The sequence below is a fragment of the Pararge aegeria genome, chromosome 14 (assembly GCF_905163445.1).
Source record: "Pararge aegeria chromosome 14, ilParAegt1.1, whole genome shotgun sequence".
NCBI lineage: Eukaryota > Metazoa > Arthropoda > Insecta > Lepidoptera > Nymphalidae > Pararge > Pararge aegeria.
Window position 1 is genome coordinate 14,080,230 of NC_053193.1, and position 19,981 is coordinate 14,100,210.

The following is a 19,981-nucleotide window of genomic DNA, read 5'->3' on the forward strand; positions in this document are numbered from 1 at the left end:
TTGCTTGCGGTAATTGTTTATTCTCGTAATACTTTGGTTTCAGAGCGAATAGTTAATAATCATGTGGAATTATTTTTTAAATCTTTTTCTTTTAATCGATAGCGTGTGGTATTTACTTGCGTGCCTCGGGGAGTATTTTACGATTTTTTTCTGTACATAACCGTTATGATTCCAACCTATTCGAGCTAAGATATTATATTTAGCATCATTTGTTTTTATTGAATTTAATTTGACCTCTTTCATTTTTACTGCTTCCGTTTCAGTTGTTTGCTTCCGTTTCATTATCAATGTTTTCTAAAACGATGCATTGAATCAATGAAGTGACATGTATTTTCAATGTAGTTTCAAAGAATTCCTTTTAAAATCAACATCTCCTTAGGATGCGCCGGTGTTGGAGCGGAATGTGCGTAAACAGTACACTGCGGAATATATGTTAGTTATTATCTTTATTATTACTCTTTATTTGTACACCACTTGATCAATTATACAAGATAAAAATTAACATAAAAATAGAAGCAGAATACAAAAGGCGGCCTTATCGCTTAGTAGCTATAAGGCCGCCAGGTAACCTTTGAATTAGGAAAAAAAGTTTTGTTGTGGAATCTTTACAGATTGAAGAAATTATAAATTACACTGTACACATGTGCGAACCCATGGTAAGGGTAGCTGCCCCCTGGACATCTCACTGTAATGTATGAACTGTCTTAAAGAATGTATGGCCGCCAAGATATGCCCTCCCCTAGACCAGAAGCTGGGTATGCAGATTCTTCTGCTTCTCGCGGATTAAAGCAAACTAACTTTGTTAATTGTATATCATGGAATTCCACAAAGTAATGCTTCTATCCAATATATTTGAAAATATATAAACCAATTCTTTATTTTTCCAGTTATTTTGAATCAAAAAAACATAACTACCGAATTTGATGAAATCTAACAAAAAATTATCTTATTACATTTTTGCGCTAGAAGTAAATTTCTGAAAGTTCCCTTTTTTATTGTGGTCGATGTCCATCTCGTATTTATACGGTAGGTATAAGTTTCTTATCAATAGAAAAGTGTCTCGCTTCATTATTTATTCCACGAATCCCCGTAATCTAATATAACAACAAAGGATGCGTAATGCACAATCATCACCTAAGTACCCAGCGAAGCATGTTTTTAGGGTTGCGTACCCAAAGGGTAAAACAGGACCATATTCTAAGAATTTGCTGTCCGCCTGTCTGTGTATGTATGTCTGTCACTAGGCTTTATCTCATAAAACGTGACAGTTAGACAGTTGAAATTGCCGATATATATAACAACTAATACTAAAAAAAACAGAATAAAATAAATATATTTTCTATACCTACAACAGACATTACTTTTTTGCTCGATATTGACAACGACAACAGGTAGAATGCCTTATTAGTATAAGACTTACCTTTGTCATGATTTGCTAGCTCGCAATCGAGGACTCGTTTTCGAGTATGGAAAATCTTGAACATCGGATTAAAATGGATCTTTTTTGCATTGGCCTAAAGCTCTAATTTGCCTACAATTCTTTAGCTGGCGCTATTATTTACAGGTAGGTCGTTTGTAAAACTCAGAAGCACAGGATTTGCGACTCTAAAATAGGTGAAAATACGTCCATTTTATATAGACGATACAGTGTATTTTATATATGAAAAAAACTCTTCGATTGCGTGCGAGAAAATCTTGTACTAAGGGTACTGAAATATTCACAGAATATTTAGTTACATATTCACTTTAAAAATAAATTGTTAAATTAAAATAAAACAAATATTTAAGGGGGGCCATAAATTTTTTATAGATAATGGGTACGGAATCCTTCTTGCGTGAGTACGTCTCGAACTAGGCCGGTTTATTATCTGTTATGTTGACGGTTAAAGCGACGCCAGAGTGGCGGGCCCGTGTCTGTAGTAGCTGTACGTTATAAGTGCTAGTGTTTTTTGCGGTGTATCTGGTTTCTTGTTGGCTGCTTACAAAATTAATAATAACGTTATTTTCTTGGAACTATGGCAATAAGTAATTCATCATCTATGATTATTTTCAGCCTTTTAAATATTGGGAATGTGTATTTTATGATCATCATCAAGAGCATGATATCTCCGCATTCGATTTCCGAATATTACAAACTGAAACGCGACCTAAAATGTGTAGATACTGCAGTTTTCTATTTCCACTCTTAATTCATGTTTATTTTTTATTTGCCAAAAAAAATATAACCAGTAGGTAGAACATACAATGATACATAGCATTTTCTATATTATCCCGAAAATTTTAGTAAATAACTACGGAATTTTTCATTGGATTTTTTTTTTAAATTTCTGCCTTCTGGAGATGAACAAAGAATACATTTTATCTCGGGAAAATATATTTTTTACCGTTACAACGCGTTTCTCTTGGTTACGGAATATATTTGATTTTGACGGGCGACTGGCGCAGTGGGTAGCGACACTGCTTTCTGTCCTCGGCCGCGGGTTCGATTCCAGAAATTCGGAAAATGTTTGTGTGATGAAAGTGATTGTTTTTCTGTGTCTAGATATTTATTGGTATATTATAAGTAGGTAGTAATATTTCAGCACCCTTAACACAAGCTACGCTTACTTTGGGGCTAGATGGAGATTTTTGTATTGTCGTACCTAGTATATTTATTTATTTTAAAGATTCGAGTTTTAACAGGTCAGTACGCGTAGTTTCAACATACATACCTACGCGTAGTTTAGTCTAAATGCACGGCAAAACTTTATTTTTGTCAGATAAAGTAATTTTTGTAAATGGGGTTATTAATATAACTTTTGATAACTACTCGCGGGAGACTTAAAAATCTGAATAAAAACGGATGCATAAAATTCACTTCAAACTATTAAGCGGAGGATATTATTAAATCGTTCTTTTTTTTAATAAAAATGACAGATAACAAATCCAGTAAGCGCAAGATTCATGTAGTGTATATCTTATCGTGTTCACTCGCACATAAAGATGTAATAAATGTTGTTCGACGGAGACATACAATTTGACTTTCGCCCGCTGCGTGTGAGGTGTAATTACTTAAAGAGACTGACCATTGTCTACTGACTTTCGCTCAGAAGTCATACTCGACGCACGTCCGTTCTATTTACGCCCATTTCATATTTTGGTTGAGCCGCTAACCGCTAACGGAATCTGTAATAAGGATACATTAATTTATTTTATACCGGTTATCACGATGTTGATCTGGCACAACACTACTATGCTATCTTTCTTTTGAATTATATGTAGAATCTTTTTTCAATACAAATAAATTATACTAAAGTATCTGTTAATAATGTCAAAATAACAGCTTTTATTTAAGTAAATAAAAGTATATACGTTACTTGTAACAGAAAATCAATTTTAAATGTTTCATCTTATTGTTCCTTCTAAAGGTTTCCACAGAATTAAGAACCTTCAAAAGCCATGAAGCAAGAGCAATACACACCCAAGCTTTTTGTACCGTTTAAGTAATCCTTAATATTATAATAGGATTTTTCTGTAAGCTTACGTTTTATATAAACTTTGAACTTATTGAGAGACAGACATCTAAAAGAGTTCATTTGGTAATTTGTATTATAAAATAATATACAATTGCCCTTGAATGAATTTGCAATTTTGTGTAGCCTAAAACTGCACAACGAGTTTATTTTTGCTCTCTAATATTAATATTGTTACAGTCCATTTTCTTTTTAAAATTTGTTTTATTTTTATGGACTTAAATTAAATTTTCAAATATGTGACTTCTACGCTATGGACCACTGCAAGTTTTAAAACGCCGCGCTTTATAAGCCACCTTGTACATGAATAATATTCCAAACATCAAAAACCACTCCACTTTAGTAGTGTTTTTGCAACAGGCGGCTAGACACTTCATCCCATTTAGCAAAAGACAGTAATATTTGGTCTCCAATGTTCTAAGCGTTTACCAAAAAATGGGGAAAATGGGAAAAGTTGTGAGCTAGCAAAATTCCGCGTTTTCATTGTTTTGGACACAAACACTGAATAATGACTGAATAAGGGGTTCTGTATGTTCTTAATTCTGTGGGTTACACCTTTGCTTTAATAGGATTCTTCACACTAAAAAAATATTTCTAAGTACGAAAGGGGTTTTGAATCTGCACGAGAGTCCCGTTTAGTTGAATAAAAAAACAAAATAAATGGTTTTGTTTATTTATTCCACGTATTACCACGCCTTACCTAACTGAAAGGTGCCCTAATTTCTTTATCGGCTAGAAGCAACAGCCGAAGCCCACCAGAGAATTTAAAAAAAAAAATCTAAATTCCCAAATTCCTACCGCCGGGAATCAAATTCAAAATTCAAATTCAAAATTTCTTTATTCATGTAGGCCTATCACAGGCACTTATGAAGCGTTAATACATATATGTTTACATAATTGTAAGGGGATAGTGATAACTTCGTTCGCCAACTTAAACCTAAACTTACGAGGGTTCCAAACGCGCCCTGGTCTAAGAAGAGCCCACAACAATCTTAGCCGGGTAAAATTAATCGAACCTGGGACCTCAAATTTACAAGACAGCGCTCCCCATTGCGCCAGGAAGGTATTCATCAATCATCATGATACTGTGCCGTTCTTAAAATAAATAAATAAATATACTACGACAATACACACATCACCACCTAGCCCCAAAGTAAGCATAGCTTGTGTTATGGGTACTAAGATGACTATTTTTATGAATAATATACATAAATACTTAGAATATATATATATAAACACCCAGACACTGAAAAACATTCATGCTCATCGCACAAACATTTTCCAGTTGTGGGAATCGAACCCACGGCCTTCGGCTCAGAAAGCAGGGTCGCTGCAAACTGCACCAATCGGCCGTCAAACTTATACTTCTTATACTTAGTATCAAAACATCGACACCAATAACACAAATGGTTAGTAAGTTTTCTCGTCAATTATTTCAATCCGACTGTGGATTATAAAAACAACGTGCGATGAACTCGAGTTGAAGGAACGTCGCGCTCCGGTAGCTGATCACTGTCGACTTAGTATTTAACTAAAAAAAACGTTTGCAACAATAAACGAATCTTAAGCCTTGCACACACTAATAGTATTTTCTAGTTGTGTCTGCATAAGCGGTGATAGCCCAGTGGGTAGGTTCGACTTTACTTTTGGGGGGCGGAGTTCGAATCCCAGCACGCACCTCGAACTTCTCTAGTAATGTACGTTTTAAGTAATTAAAATATCACTTGCTCCACGGTGAAGGAAGCGCGTGAGGAAGCCTGTATGCCTGAGAGTTCTACATAATGTTTTAAAAGGTGTTTGGAGTCCACCAATCCGCACTGGGCTAGAGTGGTGGACTACGGCCTTAACCCCTTCTCATTGTGGGAAGATACACCGTGAGAAGTGGACTGGTAATGCATAATGATGTGTCTGCATATCGACGATGTAAGACGGCCGATTGGCGCAGTGGGCAGCGACCCTGCTTTCTGAGCCAATGCCGTGGGTTCGATTCCCATAACTGGACAATGTTTGTGTGATAAACATGAATGTTTTTCAGTGTCTGGGTGTTTATCTATGTATTATAAGTATTTACGTATATTATTCATATAATAGTTCATCAGTTATCTTAGTACCCACAACACAATTTGTGAATTAAATTTAATTTAATTTGTGATAGAACCCTTATGTGCGTTGGTCGCACAAGTGTAGCTATACCTGAAAGAATATATACTTGCCCTGTAGTATCTTTGTGAAGAACTACGTAGAATTTGGCACTTATTGCATGCACAAGTGCAGCTATGGTACCTGAGTCAAAACTGGCCCAGTATTATCATCGTGTGTATTGGATATTCGATAGAAGCAGGCGTTACTTTGCGGAAATCCATGATATATCATGAAAAATTAAGCCTAATTTGCTATACTCAATTTATAATTTCTTCAATTCTTATACTCCACACCAAACAGATCTTCGGCAATGTACCCTCTACGCACTTAACAATTATTCATTGTAAAGTCATTATCTCCTGAGGATGCTCCGGTTTCGGAGCGAAACGTGCGTATTGAAGAAATTATAAATTACACTATACAGATTCTCCTGCTTTTCGCGGAGTATAACAGGCTTAATTTTCATGATATATCGTGTGTATTCGCAGTATCGAAGCGGCTTTAGGTTGCAGAACAAACAGATGACAGAATTATTGTGAGATGCGTGTATCGATCGTGGGAATCCATAATTACGTCTCGGTTGTTGGTAAAAGTGCAATGTTGAAATTGCTTGCTTGTTGCAAGCACATATCTAATTAAGATTATTGAGTCGTTGGTTTTTGTAGGAAATTAAAGCAATAATGGTAATTAGACGGCGATAATATATTTTTTGTTCATATTTCCAGTTCTGTGTCATACATTATTATGTGAATTAAATAAATGCTCTATTTTACAGTCGGAAACTTTTTTTGCGTTCATGTCGTAATAATGAATATAAATTTTTATGTCATATGAATTCATCTGAATTTTTATAAATGCTATATTTTACACTAAATGTTAAACGTTTTTGCTCCAATTTAAAGTAAAAATAAAAATATATATTGTTAATTTAATTAATTCTCTTAATTTAGATGGCGTGTATATTTCTTTCTTGTTAAGCTTTAGTTTAATCTACGTTATAAATATAAGTTTTGCTTTAGGATTCAACGCGTTATGTTACCTAAGTATTCATTGTAAATTAAGAAATATAGTTGTTAAGACTTAACAATTATTCATTGCAAAGTCAACATCTCCTGAGGATGCGCGGTGTCGGAGCGACACGTACGTAAAGAGTACATTATGAAAGATCTGTCTGTATCTGATCAAATTGAAGAAATTATAGATTGCACTATACATATTGTCCTGCTTTTCGCGGAGTATAGCAAATTAAGCTTAATTTTCATAATATACACACTAAGTTGTTCATCAGACATAAGTTTGAGCCGGTGGGTACTAAACCTTACTCTTAAAATAGACAGACATGAACAGAACAATAAACAATGGTTATTATTTTCCTGTTGATGAACATATTTTATACCTACCTATTATATTTTATATATCTACTAAGTTTAATAGGCAGCAGGCCGTCTATTATTATTAGAGTTGATATTATATACCCGTATGACGTATCACAGTTCGTTTCGTGAGTTCCAGCTCAGAGTTCGAATCCTGGAGGTGGTTTTACAAATGATTATTTTTAAACGACTTTGGGGATGGTGAGCGCTGTGGTTTTATTTATTTATTTTTGTTACACAAAATACTAAAATTATTATTCTTCGCATCCTGAAACTCACACGAGTTTATTTGGAAGCTGCATATTCCTCTAAAATCTAATAAGTTTAAATATATACAATATCATATTTTAACCATTAAAAAGCAATACAGTATAATGCAGGTAGTACACTAATAAATCCAGTGTAGGTAATTAATTGAGTTCATTAGTTGAGATCCCGTGTTCTATCCCCGTTGAGACCAATTTGGGTATTAATAATTTCATTTGGTTATGGCTTGTAACACCCTACTGGCAAAGATTCCATCAAGTGACTTGACGTTACGCTACGATGCCGTGTCAAAACCTATTATTTTACTATATTAAACCAAATTAGGGGCTTAACGACAGGTTACTTAGCTTCTATCTTAGACTGTATCATCCATTATCACCAGTATTTTCAGTCTCTTGCTAACTTGGAGTGCATCAAAATAAATGCCTCAATCTTGTGTGGTGGGGGCTAAAATAAACCCGAGTCCATTTTCACTAAACATAGGCATCGCCTAAATGGAATGCCAAATGATTAAGGTGAAGCCTATAGAAAAAAAACGTTATTTAATGTCACGATTTAACGTTCTTAAGTAAGTAAAAGTTCTCTGTCTAATAAAATGAGTTCCCACTCGTAAATCGGAATGCTACTTCATTCACAGTAGAAATCATTTTACGACTAGAAACCTCAAACCTGTCTCATAGCCACTGGGTATATTTCCTAAGGGGAAAATGCAAAGGAAATATCGGTAAGAATATGAAGTCTATAAAAACTAGTTAGCAGTGGCCTGCGACTGTGTTCGTGTTTATCTTGGTTGATTAAAACCCCGAGGCATCGTATAGAGTTAGCTTTCCCGGGGAAAAAATATCCTATATCCGTCTCCGGATGCTAGCTTTCTTAATGCTTCGGTATGATCGGTTTAGATTCGCAGCCGTGCATAGATAAACCTTGAATTGTGGAATTCACTCCAATTGAACATAGGACAGTCTAATTCCGGTTTTCAATGAACCTAGGAATCGCCTAAATAGAAAGGCTTGGTTGCCGGAGTTCAGTCACATGAGGCTTAACAGCTACGCCTCGGGTTGACGGACACAGATCGGAAATTTGTAGGGCGTCTTCTAAACATGTCATGCGTAGGGTCGCTCTGTTCGTAGGCGTCGGTGGGCAATCTCTTGGCCCGTCAATCAAATGTCTATTGCTAGTATTATCACAGTCAGGAGCATCAGTCAGGTCAACAAAACTTATAATGCATGTTACACTGCTTACTCGGCGTCCGCCCGTCTACTTTCTTTTCCACGTAGAATCTGCAATGGCATACGTAACACGTGTGTTTACTGGTCGTGACAGCTAATTTGGAATCGAGCGATAACCATACGGAATAAATTATTTTTAATATTTCGAGAAAGTTAAGTTAAATTGGTAGTTAAAGTTACTGGCATTTCCGGGACAAGACCACTGGCACTTCCGATATTATGATCTCCCTAAACGGGGGGATTCGGGAGATCATAATATAGGTTATGCTCACTAACCTAATTTTGAACTTATGTGGTTTAATAATTTAAATTCGCCTATCACAAAATGCAATTTCAATAACTTCTTAAGTTAGAAACGGTCCAATAAATTAAAAATAGAACTTAAATATTTTACTTTCATTGGAAAAAAAAGCCAAAATGACGGCGTCGATATTTTAATTCAAATTCAAATTCAAATTCAAAATTTATTTATTCATGTAGGCCTATCACAGGCACTTATGAAGCGTTCATATATTTGTTTTCATAATTGTAAAGGGATGGTGATAACTTCGTTCGCCAACTTAAATCTAAAGCTACGAGGGTTCCAAACGCGCCCTGGTCTAAGAAGAGCCCACAACAAACTTAGCCAGGTAAATTTATTTTTATGTTATCACCATCTTCCAGTAAAATTAAATTAAGCTATGAAGCAAGAGCAATTCACACCCAAGCTTTTTTATCGTTTAAATAATCCTTAATGTTATAATAGGATTTTTCTGTAAGCTTACGTTTTATATAAACTTTTAACTTATTGAGAGAGACAACTCAAAGTAGTTCGGTTCAAGTAGTTTTATAATCACTAAATTTGTTAATCGTAGTATAGGCAGAAGCTTCATACAATTAAAAAAGTAACTATTTGACAGATTAATGCTATTTGTTTGAATAGGAAAATTAGACAACGTGTTTTCCCGTCTAATTAGTCCTATTCTACACTAGTAATATTATTTGTTCTAAGAGAAAAAGCAGTAGAAATTGAAACTGGGCTTTTCTTTGTTGCAAAAGGCTACTTTATCGTTAAGTTGCGATCTCTGCCAGGCAACCTTAGGATAGAATGATAGCAGATAGAAAAGGTATGTAGATGAAATAAAATGAAGAAAATGTCTAGTCGGAGTAAAAAAAACTTAAGGGTAGACTTTTTGTAACTCTTACAATGCCTATCCTTAAGTTTATATAAAGAAGGGGTTAATGCCGTAGTCCACCACGCTGGCCCACTATGGATTGGTGGACTTCACACCTTTGAGAACATTATGAAGAGGAGGAATGCAGGTTTCCTCACTATGTTTTCCTTCACCGTTAAAGCAAGAGATAAAACCAAATATAGTATAAATATAGAGTTTCGATAAGTCTAATGCAACCACAGAAACTTCGTAAAGACCTACTTTTAGTGCTTAGAGACTCAATAATGGAATTCGCATGATTTCTATTGTAACGAAGCCCATTTATAATGCTTATCATTACCGGTTTCTCACGGCTAATACCTACCTGTTTGTTACGAGTGCGTTCTATAAATTCCGATGACAAAGCGATCGGAAGAATTCCGGCAGATAATGGTAAAGCTATGAGTATATACATCAATGTTGCATTGTTTTATTGAGATTAAATAAACGGGACATGAGTTATTTGAGAAAATAAACAGTCCTACAGTCGATTTCATCAAAATAAAAAAAAAATAAAAAGAGCATAACAGAGTTTCTGCTTGGAAAAATATATAATGTGTTTCTTAGTTAAAAAAGGGGTGATAGCCTAATAGTCGGGGGGCCATTAGTTCAAATAACTGTGCGCACCTCTAAGTTTCCTGAGTAATTTGCGCATTAAGCAATTAAAACTTGCTTTAACGGTGAAGAAAAAGCATCGTTAGGAAACCTGCATGCCTGAGAGTTCTCTATAACGTTCTAAAAGGCGTGTGAAGTGCACCAATCCACACTGGGCCAGCGTGGTGGACTACGCCCAAACCTTTCTCATTGTGGGAAGAGACCCGAGCCCTGTGGTGTTGTACACTGGGTTTCTAACCAGGGAATGCATACAGAAGGGAAAATGCATGAAAAGGCAAAATTCCTCCTCCTATACGAGTTAAATGTTTCATGTGTTGTTTTTTTTTATTTATTTAATTTACTTACATTATCTTATTTTATATGCTTATAATTAACAGGTTCGTAAGATACAATTTATGAAAAAGAAAAATACAGCCCTGCTTCTGCGATTTGATACATCGGCTAGGCTGTTCTTCCTGTACACATAGATAAACTAAAACTATAAAATTTACACACTTATAATAATTATTACTAAAAAATTATAATCTACTAAGTAGTGTTGAATCGCTTGAGGTCACTCAGGATGGAGTTTACTATGTCGGTGTAAGATTGCAAAGCAGATCTTTTTGTTGTGTCATTTTAGGGTAGGCAGTGCTTTTGTGCATGTATGAAGTGCACGCCACTGCCTGTAGGGGGCCGGTAATGGGTTGGTATGATAAATAAACAATATGATTATAAAGTATTTCTATATCATTTACCCTCTATTTTCGTTATCACCGCCGGAAGACGTGTTGGCGATCGCAGTAGAGGTTAGTATGGTATACCAAAGAAGACGCTGCTGTCCGTTCTCAGTTACATTCCCTTAGTCGCCTCGTACGACACCCACGGGAAGACGTCTGTATTCTGATCTGCAGTGGCGTGCACTGGGTTTCTTATCAGGGTATGCATTAAGCAGGTGCTTGGCATAAAATGGAAAAATTCTCCAATACGAGTTATATAAAATAATTTGGGTATGCAGTGCTTTTGTGCATATATGAAGTGCACGCCACTGCTGATCTGCCGGCAGCACACGGCACGTTCCACGTTTAAATTTTATATTTGATCAATGATTTCATAACTTCCTTAGCATTCATAAATTCTTTAATAAACGCGACGCGTAATGTTTCAACAATAAACAGTAATTTTAGAACTCGATAGGTAATTAATGTCGATAGTTGTGTAATTAAATTTGAAAGTTGAGGATATTTGGTATTTGTTTTGCTTATGTAGTAAGCTGTGAACGGATATCTCGCGTTGCGTAAATCTGCATTTTTTTGTTATTATAAAAATTTGTAATCTCGCTTTGAAGCCATTTAACACTGAATATTATTTATTATCTATAGTTGGTAGACCTTAGCATGTTCAACTTCAGAGCCCTCGGTTCTGGGTTCAATTCCTGAGTTAGGACAAAAGGTTAGTTATTGGTTTTTCAGAAGAAAGCAAACGTTAGCAAAGCGGTTTCACTGACATCAGTCAACGTTAACTAGCTAGGTATATATAAATATATATACTGGGTACTGCCTGGGTATATATAAATATATATACTGGGTACTGCCTGGGTATATTACATTTCCTGATCCCTCCTAGCGATTAAGGAGATTTCCCCATAAATATCGTTAGTAAAACCCGCAATACACATAAAACACATTTTTTACATTATTCCAGCTGGAAACCGCATCAGGTACCTTAAAGTACATCGGACGGGAAAATGAAACTCAAACTATAAATATTCTTTAGTTGAAGGGTCCTGCAGAAGAGCACTGATAGATGTAGACTAAAACAGAGATGTTTGAAATGTGTGAAAGGAGGATATGCGTGTAATGTAAAAGGAGTGTAAAGCTAATATAAATGAGTGGAAGAGAGTTTTTGTGCCAGTGGGATCTTCTTATTCTAACCCTTATCCCACTAGGGCCAAGAATATGTGGAGTATGTTTCATCCCCTTCAGATAAGTGTCGGATACCCTAAACGTTTTCTCACTTTCTCAGTTTATGACAAAAGTCAGAGACAAACGGGAGACTTATGGTGAAACAGGCCCTAAGCCTGATATACTGTACTGAGCGGCAACAATCAAGTATATATACAGCTATATGAATCGTATCTTCGAGTATTGGCGCACGGGTGGAAGTAATATCGAAATAATATACGTGTAATCATAAAAGGGGGTAAACTTCTTATCTTCTTATTCAGACAGGGGTATTATCGGGGGATATCATTTTTGTCTTCTACCTGTGCTAGCTGTGCATGAACATAAAAACGAAAGAATGTTCTTCTTAAAATGTATTAACAACCTAATCTATTTGTTCCAGACATACGTGACGGAGAACACGGACATCAACTCGCAGGCCATCCTAGAGAGTCTAAACACAAAGTACTATTTCTACACGAGGACGCGTGGCCTCTTCCGAATCTGCTATCCTAAGGAACGACCTCCTACGGGTAAGTTTTATTTACTACATAATATTTAAATACTACCATATATTACCCATACAAATATTGTCATTATAGGTTATCTTTATTCGTCATCGTCATACGAACCCGTGCCGGTTCCTCCGTGGGTTTCCTTCCACAATAATAAGGATTTAAGGCCGTAGTCCACAAAGCTGGACTCCACACACCTTTGAGAATATTATGGAGAACTCTCAAGCATGCAGATTTCCTCACGATGTTTTCCTTCGCCGTTCAAGCAAGTGATAGTTTCATTGCAAAAATGCGCATTACAAAAAAGTTACAGGCGTACTGGGATTCAGACTCGATCCCCCGAAAGTGAAGTCGACGTTGAGTTGAGTTCGCTTTTTATTTTTATTAGGTAGACATTGTTTATGAAAAAGTTATACTCGAGGCTAAGAGACTCATTTTGTAAACTCGCAATTTTATATAACTCGTAACTTATTACGGGCATGCCGAGTGGATTTTTAGTTCTCCTATTTCAAGATTAGGAGTCGGTAGCGCAGTGTCTAATAAAATTATTATGGATCAAAAGCGGCAACTGTTATACTTACCCAATTTAAATACGCAAGTTTATCTGTTACTATAACCAACCGTTCGATTTGGAAAGCAACGAAGTCAAGGCAATCTATGTTTAATAATTTGCTTACCGCGCCGATTTCAATATTTTCTTTTGTTAATCTAGAGATTTCCAATAGATTTACCGAGAGTCTTTAGTTTATCTTTTACTATCGACCCGCACGGGTGCAGTGAAGACACTAATGTGGATTTGCATTTTGAAGTGAATAATAAAACAATTCCGTAGCACATTAATTTAATCAATCTATTTATTACTTTAATAATCAATAAGGTGTAGCCAGCGCATTCAATGTTAGTAATGTTACGACATAACAATTGAATTTCTTTTTTTTTCCCTCTTATAATAAATAAATATAATACGATTATACCCATAGCCCCAAACTAAGCATAGCTTGTGTTATGGGTACTAAGATAGCTGATGGATATCTTTATGAATATAATACACGTAAATACTTATAATATTCAGTATAATATTATCAGTTAAACACCCAGTCACTGAAAAACATTCATGTTCATCACACAAACATTTTCCAGTTGTGGAAATCGAACCCACGGCCTTGGACTCAGAAAGCAGAGTCGCTGCCCACTGCGCCAGTCAGCCGTCAATAATATACTAGCTATGTTTTTAAATTGCATTGCAAAACCTAACCTCACTAAGATACTCAGTGAAATTACAGCTAAGTTAAAACTTCGTCTAACCGCTAGATAAACTATATACCTACGTATAAACTAGATGAAGTGGTACGTCGTAACATTTAGCCTAATTACCTTTACGTATTCTTTCATGGTAACAATTAGTACCTATTGGAGCAAGGCGATGCGTGATCTATTGACAGAGCAAATTAGCTACAGTGCTGTTAAAATTAATGACTATATTTGCGTGCAAAGGATGTAGTGGTCAGAAGTAGTGAAGTGTACGGTACAAGACAGGTGTCTAACTGCACAATAAGTATTGTGTTAGCAAAGCATCATATTCATGAGTGGGCGGGACACTTAATCAGTATTGTTTGGCTCTTTATCTTAGGAGTAGGTAACCTTATTTGTTTTAGCTACAAAATACATATGTCCATAAAATATATCAAAATTTAAAAAGAAAATGCACTGTAACAATATAAATATTAGAAGCAAAAATAAACTCGTTGAGCAGTTTACTAGGCTACACAAAATTGCAAATTCATTCAAGAGCAAATTGTATATTATTTTATAACAAATTACCAAATGAAATCTTTGAGTTGTCTCTCAATAAGTTCAAAGTTTATATAAAACGTAAGCTTACAGAAAAATCCTATTATAACATTAAGGATTATTTAAACGATAAAAAAGCTTGGGTGTGAATTGCTCTAGCTTCATAGCTTAATTTAAATTTACTCGAAGATGGTGATAACAAAAAAATAAATTTACCCGGCTAAGTTTGTTGTGTGCTCTTCTTAGACCAGGGCGCGTTTGGAACCCTCGTAGCTTTAGATTTAAGTTGGCGAACGAAGTTATCACCATCCCGTTACAATTATGTAAACAAATATGTATGAACGCTTTATAAGTGCCTGTGATAGGCCTACATGAATAAAGAAATTTTGAATTTGAATTTATGTTTTAATACATTAGAAGCTAGCTGTTTTCCGCTATATTATGTCTGTTTCCAGAATAGAGGCCATATTATGTGCCATATTTCATCAAGATCGGTGGTTTGCCTAGCATAAATAACATACGCACACTTTCACATTTATTAGGATGTATATTATTAGTATGAATTATATTTCGGAAATTCATTTCATAATGCAATGAACAATGAGCTCATTCTGCCATTATCCACTAAAATCAGGGATATCTGTATGACGCAATTTATAATTTCTCCAATCTTTATACTCTACACAAATATAATTACTAAAATTCTGATTTAGCAATTATTTTTTGTAAAGCCTACATCCCCTGAGTATGCGACGAGACTGAGTACATATGCGAGTCGAGACTAAGTACATTTATGAGGATCTGTTTGTTGTGGAGTAAAAAGATAGAGCAATTATAAATTGGTTTACGCGGATTATAGCACAATGAGATCTATGATCATGGCATTGAATTGTAGTCACAAAACTAAGTCGCCAAAATGTAATTCATATTAGCCATAGGGCGATTTTAGTATCAAAATGTAGGTGCTAGCGCGCGTTGCTGTTTTTAAACTTTTTGTCGCCATAATGTAACGTAAAGGTATAAAAGTTGAAAAGTGGAATGGAATCGAGGATTTCAGCTGGTAATAACTTATAACTCAGACTGTCTCTATTTTTAGTTCTGGTAATGATGATTACCTTATTATAATTTATGATAGGTGAAGAACTTGAGTTTATGATCTGTAACAACATATCAGATCTACGATCTACATTTGTAAGGCAAAATATGAATACAAAATTCATGCTTACTACACTAACCTAGTTTAAACGAAATTCTTAATTTCAAAATTTTATTTTGTATTCTTTTTGCTTCTTTGTACCGGATACGTATTATATAATTGCCATATAAACAATTATACCCTAAAATAATTAGGTAAAACGAAGTTATGCCGGTATAAACAATTATACTGTAAATATATTAGTGATTAATACAACGAAGTTATGTGATTCTAGCTATATTATTATTTGCGACTACTTCAAAATTCAAAGTTCAAAGTTCTTTTATATCAAATAGGCCTAATATAAGCACTTTTGAAACGTCAAGTATGTCTGTTTGTAGTGACTCTACCACCGGTTCGGAAGGTTGATTCTACCGAGAAGAAACCGGCAAGAAACTCAGCAGTTGCTATTTTCCAACATCATTTACAATTTAACAATCATTGTTCTGTCTTGTGTAAGATGAAAGCGGAGCGGCTTGCTTCCAGGCAACCTTGTCATTAAGAAATTCATCAATAGTATACTAGCCTCGATGTATTAAATGTGTTTTTATACATTCTTTAAACTTATTTAATTGTAAATCTATTTCATTGTTACTGATTTCTTTTTAATTTCCGCTGGAATTCTCTTTAGTGTGCCAAATTTTATCAACATCTTAGGTAACAAATCAACTGACATAATTTTAGAATGGGTATTGTATTTTGTTATAATTACAAGTTGTTCGTTCAAATATATCGGCCAAAAATAAAAATATTTTATTATTATATCTGATTTCTTTTTAAATATATATATTTTGACGGCCGATTGGCGCAGTGGGCACTGGGCAGCGACCCTGCTTTCTGAGTCCAAGGCCGTGGGTTCGATTCCCACAATTGGAAAATGTTTGTGTGAAGAACATGAATGTTTTTCAGTGTCTGGGTGTTTATATGTATATTATAAGTATTTATGTATATTATTCATAAAAATATTCATCAATTATCTTAGTACCCATAACACAAGCTACGCTTACTTTGGGACGAGATGGCGATGTGTGTATTGTCGTAGAATATAAAAAAAAAAAAAAGAATATCAGAGGATTAGTCATCATCATCATCATCATCATCATCATCATCATCATCATCATCATCATCATCATCATCATCATCGTCAATAGCATATGAGAGTCCACTGCTGGACTGAAAGCCCCTCCCAATGTGAGGATTTGCCCATAATCACCACGCCGGGCAGATAGGTCGATGTTATGATTAATATTAAGGATTACTTAAACGATGAAAAAGCTTGGGTGTGAATTACTCGAAATTTACTGTGAGATGGTGATAACAAAAAAAAATTACCCGGCTAAGTTTGTTATGGGCTCTTAGACCAGGGCGCGTTTGGAACCCTCGTAGCGTTCGTTTAAGTTGGCGAACGAAGTTATGACCATCCCCTTACAATTATGTAAACAAATATGTATGAACGTTTCATAAGTGCCTGTGATAGGCCTACATGATAAATAAATTTTGAATTTAATTTCAATTTGATGATCACAGTAGTAGTAGCAGCACAAAATATATAGCTCTGTTCTCTGTTATATTCCCTTAGACGTCTTGTAGGACACCCGCAGGATGAGGAGAGCTGGTGGCAACTGTACTCTGATCCTCACCCCACGGCATGAGAACAGAGCCGTTTTCATAAACGACATATATTGCCCGTTTTCATAAACGACTAGCAACGCAATGCCTAAGTTAGTAACGCCTAATGAAAGATTCCTAGGCATACGTTTACCTTTCACCAATCGATTATAGTAACGTGTATGGTTCTTGCCACAAGGTGTGTATTTCGTGTTTGTATTATCATATTTTTCATTTTTCGTATGGATTTAAGGTAATTAAAAAAACCGAATTGATATTTTTTTCATCTGTCAAGTGTCTGTTTACGAGGCCCCTAAACTTCTTCGTAACTAACTTAGACGGCACCTAACGCCGTAAGATATCACTTAAAATTTGTGAAACGTTTTTCCCTAGGAGTCATCTAAATCAATAGGCATCCGATTAAGGTGATTTTTAGGTTTAGTGAAAACGGGCATAAGTATCACAAGTTAATTAAGTTTTTTTTTTTATTCCACTACCAGTTTGCCCTTGACTGCAGTCACACCTGGTGGCGGGCTAGGGAGTATGGTAGTCTTTCCCCTAATCGGTTTCTACGCGACATCTCGCCGGAACACTAAATCGCTTAGCGGCACGTGTTTGTCGGTAGGGTGGTAACTAGCCACGGCCGAAGCCTCGCACCAGACAACTTTAGATGACAAATCACACAATATATAATTGTATTCATTAATCACGTGTAATTAATTAAATCATCAAGCTAATTGATTGCATTCGTTTCAATAATCTAAAACGCATTAATCTCTATCGTTTTTCTAATACAGCTTTAAATACACAGAAGTTGGATTCCATTACCATGTGTGGTTTAGGCGAGCTATTTATTTGGTGTCGCGCAAATTTCACCTCAGAAACCGGTGTGAAAGGCTTGTTGGCAAGAATTTAACCTGCGTTCTGTAGTTCACTGTTTAGCTTAGAATTACGCACTATGAATGGATAATGAACTGTCTGCTATCACTCGACCACGGATGGGTTATGATTTAAGTTGTCTATTGTTCCTAATAACTGATGTATATGCACGTTTATCCGTTCCTTGAATTACAAAGACGGTTTCTATGTCTTGATTTTGATTACACAAAAACGGCAGAGAACAATGTTCCCATATAGCAAATATTTATACAGCATTTTTATACACTCCTTCATTTCCTGATAGCATTTTATATCACTTATATACTTGAACTCCTTTTAGAACTATTTTCTACTTAAGTTCATGAAACATTTCTTCTTAATAACGACGACTGTTATCGGCAAAGAATTTACAAACACGTTAGTTTATTTCCTGCTTGACATTCCATATTATCTATGAGTGTTTATATTTTAAAGAAATAATTACGATATAAAAAACAATGGTACATTATTACTTAAACATTTAAGAATACCCCCGGTATTCTTAAATGTCACTTCACTTAAATATCATCCCTTCAACCGATTGACGTCCACTGCTGGACAGAAGTATTTGTTCGGGAATCCAACGTCTTGGCCGCTTGTTTCCAGCGGCGTCCAGTCCATTGATGTCGTCTGTCCACCTCTTAACTTTGTTATGGTAACTATAATTAACATATGTTTTCTTTATCCTAGCTTAGTAACTTACTTTCTGCTTTTATCAACCTATAACATGTCCATTTGACCGGGGGTCTCCCCTCAGAATGATAAGTTACTATACTATTTTTATAAAATTTAGACGGCCGATTGGCGCAGTGGGCAGCGACCCTGCTTTCTGAGCCAAGGCCGTGGGTTCGATTCCCACAACTGGACAATGTTTGTGTGATGAACATGAATGTTTTTCAGTGTCTGGGTGTTTATCTATATATTATAAGTATTTATGTATGTTATTCATATAATTATTCATCAGTCATCTTAGTACCCATAACACAAGCTACGCTTACTTTGGGGCTAGATGGCGATGTGTGTATTGTCGTAGTATATTTATTTATTTATTTATAAATATATTATTAAAAAAGAAAAAAGTCTTAGCCGAGATAATTCATTACATTGAATCGTTTAGTCTATTTGCAACATCTTGTATGTTAAAGATACTGTTCGCAAGATCAGTTTTGTGGCTGTCGCATTTTCTCATGACCTCTTCTTGACGACGTGACCTCGTATTTTCAATGTTAACGCACCATCATTATTAACAACATCAACGTATTACCGGTCCACTACAAGGCACCGGTCTCCACTCAGCATGCGAAGAGCTTACTATACAATACAAGGCATTCCTAAACTTATTATATTTCCGGTAACTTACAGTAATGTCATCATCTGTTCTTGTTTTAAGGAAATAAAAGTGACAAAGCAACATTTTCACGTCATCATTCTTAGCAGCCATGTCTCAGTCGGCATCCTCCACCTTCTATAATTTATTAACGTAAATTATTCAATTTATTTTGATGCAAATATCTTGTATGTTAAAGATACAATTGGCAAGATCAGTTTTGTGGCTGTCGCATTTTCGCATGACCTCTTCTCGACGACGCGACCTCATATTTTCAATGTTAACGCCGACCTGCCATTTCCTTTAGGTCGTTTAAAGGTTGATTCGAAAGTAAGGCCCTAATGACCGATCGGATATTCAGTACGCGTATACAC

The 19,981-nt window shown here is 35.4% G+C and overlaps 1 protein-coding gene across 2 annotated transcripts in view; it reads left to right on the plus strand.

Moving 5' to 3' along the window:
- The window catches only part of LOC120629104, a 79,610-nt gene that overhangs the window by 23,759 nt on the left and 35,870 nt on the right, over nucleotides 1–19,981 (plus strand). For both annotated transcript variants that reach the window (XM_039897867.1, XM_039897866.1), the window contains exon 2: nucleotides 12,657–12,786. In XM_039897867.1, coding sequence (XP_039753801.1) covers nucleotides 12,657–12,786 — 130 coding nt within the window. The remainder of the gene's footprint in view (nucleotides 1–12,656; nucleotides 12,787–19,981) is intronic.